At 36.4% G+C, this 7,785-nt stretch overlaps 1 protein-coding gene across 1 annotated transcript; it reads right to left on the minus strand.

Moving 5' to 3' along the window:
* Positions 1 to 358: 358 nt before the first annotated feature.
* LOC133332050 (organic cation/carnitine transporter 2-like) lies at positions 359 to 6,707 on the minus strand (the record flags this gene model as incomplete). The annotated part of the gene is made up of 6 exons (XM_061540432.1): positions 359 to 455; positions 698 to 1,032; positions 1,113 to 1,199; positions 1,269 to 1,396; positions 4,940 to 5,164; positions 6,558 to 6,707. Coding segments are annotated over 6 exons (1,012 nt in total), but the record flags the coding sequence as incomplete, so codon positions are not given.
* Between the last annotated feature and the right edge of the window lie 1,078 nt (positions 6,708 to 7,785).

Consider the following 7,785-nt stretch of genomic DNA (forward strand, 5'->3'; position numbering starts at 1 on the left):
TTTATTATTGAATATAAATATACAATTTATTTTGTTTTCTTATATACATTTCACATTAACTTACACATACATACTTATGTACAAAAGATTCACACAATCTTAAAAAAAAACAATCAATAAAAATCAACAATTTGGAATTATACTAAAATAATAACAAAAATTATTGGGAATAACTTAAAGTACATAGATTACATTGTCACTAACACAATGGACAACAAACAGGTGGAGGGGCGACACAAGGAAACGAATATCAATCCTTTGAGCGCCAGCAAGAAAATCATTAAAAAAATACTGACTGAAAAATAATTAGGCTAGTAAAAAAAAAAAGCAAACATCACAAAGTGTCCTAAGCATCCGGTTGACACTTTTCAGGGGGCAAATTTGCTTTGATTTAGTTTTTCCGTAGTTTCGGCATCAGCATCGGTGGGTGGGGCCTTGGGCAGGCTAAAGAATTTCTGTAAAACACAAAATTGCAATTTAGAGTAATTTGAGAATAAATGTTGCAACCCAAAAGAACATTTATGCTGCAGTACTAAATAACTGCAGTTGTTGTTGTTATTGTAGTTTGTAATTCCCCATTTTTAATGGATTTCATTTAAATTTTTTGGAAATACCCTGCTGCCAACCACTAAGGCTGCCAAATGAAAAAACAACAAACTACCACGAAAACAACAAACAAACAAACATCATCACTCACATCATGTATGCCAAAGTTACGAGCCTCCTCCATAGTGTCGGGTAGTTTTTTATGCAACGTTTCGGGTAAAAACAATGCACCAATGGCGCCAATCAGAAACAGTGCACCCAAAATATAATACGGACTGCGAATGTCAACCGTGGTGCCTAAGTACACCAAATACGGTGCAACAACGCCAACAGCATTCGCCAGGATGGTGCCAAGGGCAATGCCCGTTTGACGCATACATGTGGGATAGATTTCCATACCCTGCAGATTGGCGGTGAAGAAAGTCATTGCATTTAAGAATTTGATAAACGCTGCCAAGCCCATAATTACAACTTCGTATTTTTCATCTGTAAAATGAGTAAAGAGGAGGGAGATAAGTAGAAGATTAAAATGACAACTTTAGGGGCTGCTGACTGCTCTAACAAACCTGTAGCCAATAAAATCAGAGGTACACATGCCAAGAAGGAAATAAAAAACGAAAAGCTGTTGGTAAAGCGGCGACCATATTTATCACCTAAAAAATTTGAAGATTTTAGTAAATTTTTGTAAATTTAAATTTTGTTTTTAGGTATTAACAACTTACCCATATATTTGCCAACCATATAGGCAGGTATCTCTACTATACTCTGTATTAGGAAATTTAAAAATGGATTACCATTCATTCGGGAACTGAAAAGTACCAGCGTGAAGTAGGAAACAGCTACCACACACCTGCAAAATAATTTTAAAATTAATGAATATTTTTTCCATGGCCTTATAATAGCCGCGGATTTTTATACCCTACACAACTATGTTGTCAGGGTATTACAACTTTGTGCAGCCCCAAGAGTTTGTAACACCGCGAAATATTGGTCCTAGACCCACCCTTAAGTATACCGACTATATCTCGACTAGCTGAGTCGATATAGACATGTGTGTACGTCCGTCCATTATAATTTGTAAACACGATACAGGTCACAGTTATGGACCAATCTTCACCAAATTTTGCATAGGGAATAGGTTCGAACCAATGAAGACCCCTATTGTTTTTGGTAAAGATCGGTTAACATTTAAGGGATGAAATGGACCACATACTTAATTTTCGTCGGTTTTATGGTCCAAACATCGTGCCAAAGAATAAGCATGCCTGTTTTGATAAAGATCGGTCAATATTTAGCGGGTCAAATGGACCCTGACTTTTGTGTGAAAAATTACAAAATTTTTATTCTTTGGCGTATATACTTTGCTCCTGAAGGACATAGTATATTCAAGAGGAGTTGTTGACCTTCAAATTGATACCAAACTTATGGCTGCATGTACTCTGATGTCCATAGTATTACTATTACTCCATTAGAGGACGGAAATGTAGCGCTGATAGCTTTGGAATTGTACATGAACTTCCGATTATGGTCAAGAACGACGCCTATAGTTTTCGGTGAAGTTGAGATTTCATTCAGGGGGTGCAATGAACCGAAAACTTTAATTTTGTCAGACTTTCTAGTCGCTCTAGAGGCAATTATTATATGCAGAACATCACATATTTTACACTGTGAAGGGGATCTGACCAAATACTTAGAGCGGCTGTTTAGATGATGATCGGTCAATATTCCGAGGGTCAAATCAAACCTAAAGTGACAATTTTTTATTTTAAGGCGTAAAAATTCACTTCAAGAAAAAAAATTGGAAAATATGCCAGGGTTAGAAAGTGAATATAGAACCGCCGAAAGTATGATTTTCATGGTAGTTGGGTAGGGTATCATATGGTCGGCCCCGTCCGACTATACTGCTCCGCTCACTGGTTTAAAAATATTTTTTCATGTCCTACAAAAAGCGTGGGTATTATGTCTTTGTGCATATGTTTGTAAAAGGCAAAAGGAAACGAGGTAGACACATGGTTCCTTTTGAGAATATGCATAGAATCACTTTCTAAGTCGATTTATGCATGTCCGTCGTACGTCTGTCCATGTTAAATTTAAAACAAAGTACAGATCGCAATTATGATACGGAATGGATGAACTTTGGCACAGCTCATTCATTTGGCGCAAGGACGATCCCTATTGAAAATGGGAAAAATCGGTTCAGATTTAGATATAGCTCCCATATATTTTCATCCGATTTAAGGTAAATGGTGCACCAAAGTCCCTACATATCTTTCGATTTTCACGAAATTTGGTACAGCGTACTGAATAGAGCCGAGAATGATGTGTGTTAAGTTTCGTAAAAATCGGTTCAGATTTAGATATAGCTCCCATATATATTTTCGTCCGATTTAAGATAAATGGTGCACCGAAGTCCCTATAAAACTTTCGATTTGCACGAAATTTGGCATAGCGTGGAGAATTAAGCTAAGAATGATGTGTGCTAAGTTTCGTGAAAATCGGTTCAGATTTAGATATAGCTCCCATATATATTTTCATCCGATTTAAGGTTAATGGTGCACCAAAATCCCTATATATCCTTTGATTTGTACGAAATTTGGCATAGCGTACTGAATTGAGCATAGAATGATGTGTGCTATGTTTCGTGGAAATCGGTTCAAATTTAGATATAGCTCCCATATATATTTTCGTCCGATTTAAGGTAAATGATGCACCAAAGACCCTATATATCTTTTGATTTGCACGAAATTTGTGCACGGCGTACTGAATTGAGTCTAGAATGACGTGTATTAAGTTTCGTGGAAATCGGTTCAGATGTATATATAGCTCCCATATATATTTTCGTCCGATTTAAGGTAAATGGGGCACCAAAGTCTCTATATATCTATCGATTTCCACGAAATTTGGCATAGTGTATTTAATATAGTCTAAGATGATGTGTGCTAAGTTTCGTGAAGATCCGTTCAGATTTAGATATAACTCCCATTTATATTTTCGTCCGATTTAAGGCAAATGGTGCACAAAGTCCCCTATATATCTTTCGATTTCCACGAAATTTGTCATAGCGCACTGAATGGAGTCTAAAATGATGTGTTCTAAGTTTCGTAAAAATCGGTTCAGATTTAGATATAGCTTTCATATATATTTTCGTCCGATTTAAGGTAAATGGTGCACCAAAGTCCCGAAAATATCTTTCGATTTCTACGAAATTTGGCAAAGCGTACTGGATTAAGCCTAGAATGATGTGTGCTAAGTTTCGTGAAAATCTGTTCAGATTTAGATATAACTCTTATATATATTTTCGTTCGATTTAAGGTAAATGGTGCACCAAAGTCGCTATAAAACTTTCGATTTGCACGAAATTTTGCACAGCGTACTGAATTAAGCCTAGAATGATGTACCCTAAGTTTCGTGAAAATCGGTTCAGATTAAATATGGCTCACATATATATTTTCGTCCGATTTTACATAAATGGTGCACCAAACTCCTAATGGTTGTCCGATTAACACGAAATTTTGCACAACGTATCAAATTGAGACTTGAATGACGTTATTGGGTTTTGTTGAAATTGGTGCAGATCCAGCCATAGCTTCCATATATATTTCGAACGGGTGTCTGATTGTGATTATCAATTTTGCCCGAATTAAATTAAATTTATCATAGGTTTGCAGAAAGACATGAGAATGTTCCTTCGAGGGAACATTGACATACACATTGTATTTTTTAAAGAATTTTTTTTTCATGTCGTACAAAAGGCGTGGATTTTTTAAAGAATATTTTTTCGTGTCCTACAAAAGGCGTGGATTTTTAAAGAATATTTTTTCGTGTCCTACAAAAGGCGTGAATTTTTTAAAGAATATTTTTTCGTGTCCTTCAAAAGTCGTGGATTTTTTAAAGAATATTTTTTCGTGTCCTTCAAAAGGCGTGGATTTTTTAAAGAATATTTTTTCATGTCCTACAAAAGGCGTGGATTTTTTAAAGAATATTTTTCATGTCCTACAAAAGGTCTGGAATTTTTTAAAGAATATTTTTTCATGACCTACAAAAGGCGTGGATTTTTTTCAAGAATATTTTTTCATGTCCTACAAAAGGTCTGGAATTTTTTAAAGAATATTTTTTCATGACCTACAAAAGGCGTGGATTTTTTTCAAGAATATTTTTTCATGTCCTACAAAAGGTCTGGAATTTTTTAAAGAATATTTTTTCATGACCTACAAAAGGCGTGGATTTTTTTCAAGAATATTTTTTCATGTCCTACAAAAGGCGTGGATTTTTTTCACGGACTTTTCACGGACTTTTCATTTCACTTTCCCTATTTTAAACGATTTAAAGACTTTATTTCATTTTTTTTTTTTTTGTTAAAGGCATGTTCTGTCTAATGTCAATTCATACTTACCAGCTGAAGCCCATAATACAAGTGTTTCTGGCCAAACGCCAACCGGAGAACAGCGAGGCTATGCCGTAGGTAACTTCTTGTTGGGTGCTCACATAGATGGCGATCAACTCTTTTTCGCTCATGTCAAATTGACGTCCATTGATTTTGGCAATTTTCTTAAATTGCCCAATCGCATCACCAAAGCGTTTCTTGCTAATCAACCAGCGTGGCGATTCAATGGCATATCTAGGCGGGTGGACATTCGAAAGATGCAAAAAAGAAAATAAAAAACGGAAAAATATAAAATGAAACTAGAAATAGAAACGAAATCTAGATTTGATGGGTCTGTGGAATTTGATGGGTAGCAGGCAGTAAGTGAATAAATGACTGACTGCCTGAACGACTGAATGAGTGAGTGACTGAGTGATGAGGCAAAAGAAAAACAAAGAAAATTCAATTGAAACAAAGTTACGACCATCAGCAGTGGCTATATCGCATACACAGAGGGCATACGAAATTACGAATAAAACATTCTTCTCATCTCCCCTTCCCCATGCAGGGTCCCTTTGCAATTGTTTGGTAAGATAGTAAACAGACATTGAGGGTAGCCCCCAATCCATTTCCGCGTCTACAGCCCCACCATTCACTTCGGTATTTACGTCAGTGCATATTTGGTCATAAAACAAAACATTGTGTAAAAAGGTTCCGGGTTTCTTCTTTTTTTGTTTGTGTCGTTGATGCTGTTCTTCGTTGTTGTTGGTTTTTTTCTCATTTTTTTTTTTTGTTTTATCGAAAGAAATTGAAAACAATCGAATGAATTTGATTGGATTTCAAATGAATTGAACACACACACACCAGCACACACATACAACTACGCAGACACATAGTCATACATGTCGAATTGAGCATAAGAAGACATCGTGCAATTGCTTTATGCTTCAATGAATCCTTTTTCGGTGGAAATTTAATGGTGTGTGTGTGGCGGGGGGATAGGATAGAGAGGTTTCGGAGGACATAGCTGGCAACCAATCCAGCCATATACTTTTGCATTTGTTGGCAATTGGTTGGAGAAGACCAAGAAAGAAGCAAATGCTGAACGAAAACGAAAAAAAAGAACACATCAAACCAGGAGACTGATACCGGCAACCAACACTACGCTACAGCAATATGCTTCGTGGTCCTGGCAATGGCATTGTTTTCGTTTTTCCCAGCTTAAAGAGTTTCACTCGCTTCGCTGGCTCATTCGTTTGGTGCCTGCGTGTACCTCTCTGTGTGTCCGTGTGTGTTCCATAGTTCTTTTTGCAAATTGTCGTAATGAATAACAAAGGAAACAAGAAAATGCGAAAAAAACAACCACAGCAAACCAAAAAACCCAAAAGGATCAAACCACACTTGCATAGTTATCCTGGCATTGGAAATCCTTGCAAGCACATGTATACATGTTCACATGTTTCACGGCTAGAGAGGTATTAGATATTAGGGTGTAATGTACATTTTTGGAAACCCTCTAGAATACAATTTTTTTATAATAAATTCCATTACACCCCATTATATGTGTACGTGTGTATTGATGATGATAATGTTTACACAGAAAAATTCTCCGAAAATGTTTCGACAGTATGTTATTCTTTCTACTCACTTGGAGAAAATCAATACTAAGGCCGTTGGTATCGTTGTTATCCACATGAAGGGCTCCCATTTGCGTAACCACCAGAAAAGCAATGGCATTAATGTTGTTCCAATTGACCAACCAAAACTCTGATATATGGCGATTAAACTTCGATCTTGTCTGAAATGAAATTAAGAAGAAGAGGAGATATGTTAGTAATTTAAAGGAAAACAAATTAGACTTAAAATTTTACGTCGAAGAATTAAATAATTCAAGTAGACATAAGTAATATGTAAGGAACAAACCATAGGTGGATGATGCCGAATTAGTAAAATTGAAAATGAAATTTCGTCGATTATTTGTTGTCAATGGCTATGCAACATGTGGTAACTGCAAAGGACAAGCAACCCACAAATAAGTCAATAAATAATCAGTTAATAACTTCAAAAATTTCCACATGAGATGGTATTTTCATAGCAATGACAACGTCATGGTTCAGTGAGTTTCAGCAATGTCACCCTTTTTTCTTGAGCAATTTCGCTCCGATATACAATTTTTGGGTAATTTGTATACACTACACAACTATGTTGTCAGGGTATTATATCTTTGTGCAGCCCAAGAGTTTGTAACGCCGCGAAATATTGGTCCTAGACCCACCTTTAACTACACCGATCGTCATATCTCGACTAGCTGAATCCATCTAGACATGTGTGTCTGTCTGTCCATTATAAATTGTAAATACACTACAGGCCACAGTTATGGACCAATCTTCACGAAATTTTGCTTGTAGAATGGGTTCTGACCAATGAAGGCCCATATTGTTTTTGGCAAAGATCGTTTAATATTTAGGGGATGAAATGGACCAAAAACTTTATTTTTGTATGATTTTCTGGTCGCTCCAGAGGCCGCAATTATGGCCGAAACATCGCAAATTTTACATGGAGAAGGGGATCGGGCCAAAGAATAAGCATGCCTGTTTTGGGTAAGCTCGGTCAAATGGGCCCTGATTTTTCTGTAAAATTACAAAATTTGTATTCTGCAGCGCATATATTTACCCCTGAAGGAAATGGACCCAAGAAGTTGATACTATATCCAAGAGTAGTGGTTGACCTTAAAATTGATACCAATAATATTGTCGTATGTACTCGGACGTGGGAGTTACACTATAGCGCTGCTCGATTTGAAATTTTCCATGAGGATCCAGATATAGTCAAGGACAACGCCTATAATAATATTGGGATGAAGTGGACGGAAAACC

The sequence above is a fragment of the Musca vetustissima genome, unplaced genomic scaffold, assembly GCF_032173495.1.
Source record: "Musca vetustissima isolate MV318-11 ecotype Yass unplaced genomic scaffold, APGP_CSIRO_Mvet_v1 utg66126, whole genome shotgun sequence".
NCBI lineage: Eukaryota > Metazoa > Arthropoda > Insecta > Diptera > Muscidae > Musca > Musca vetustissima.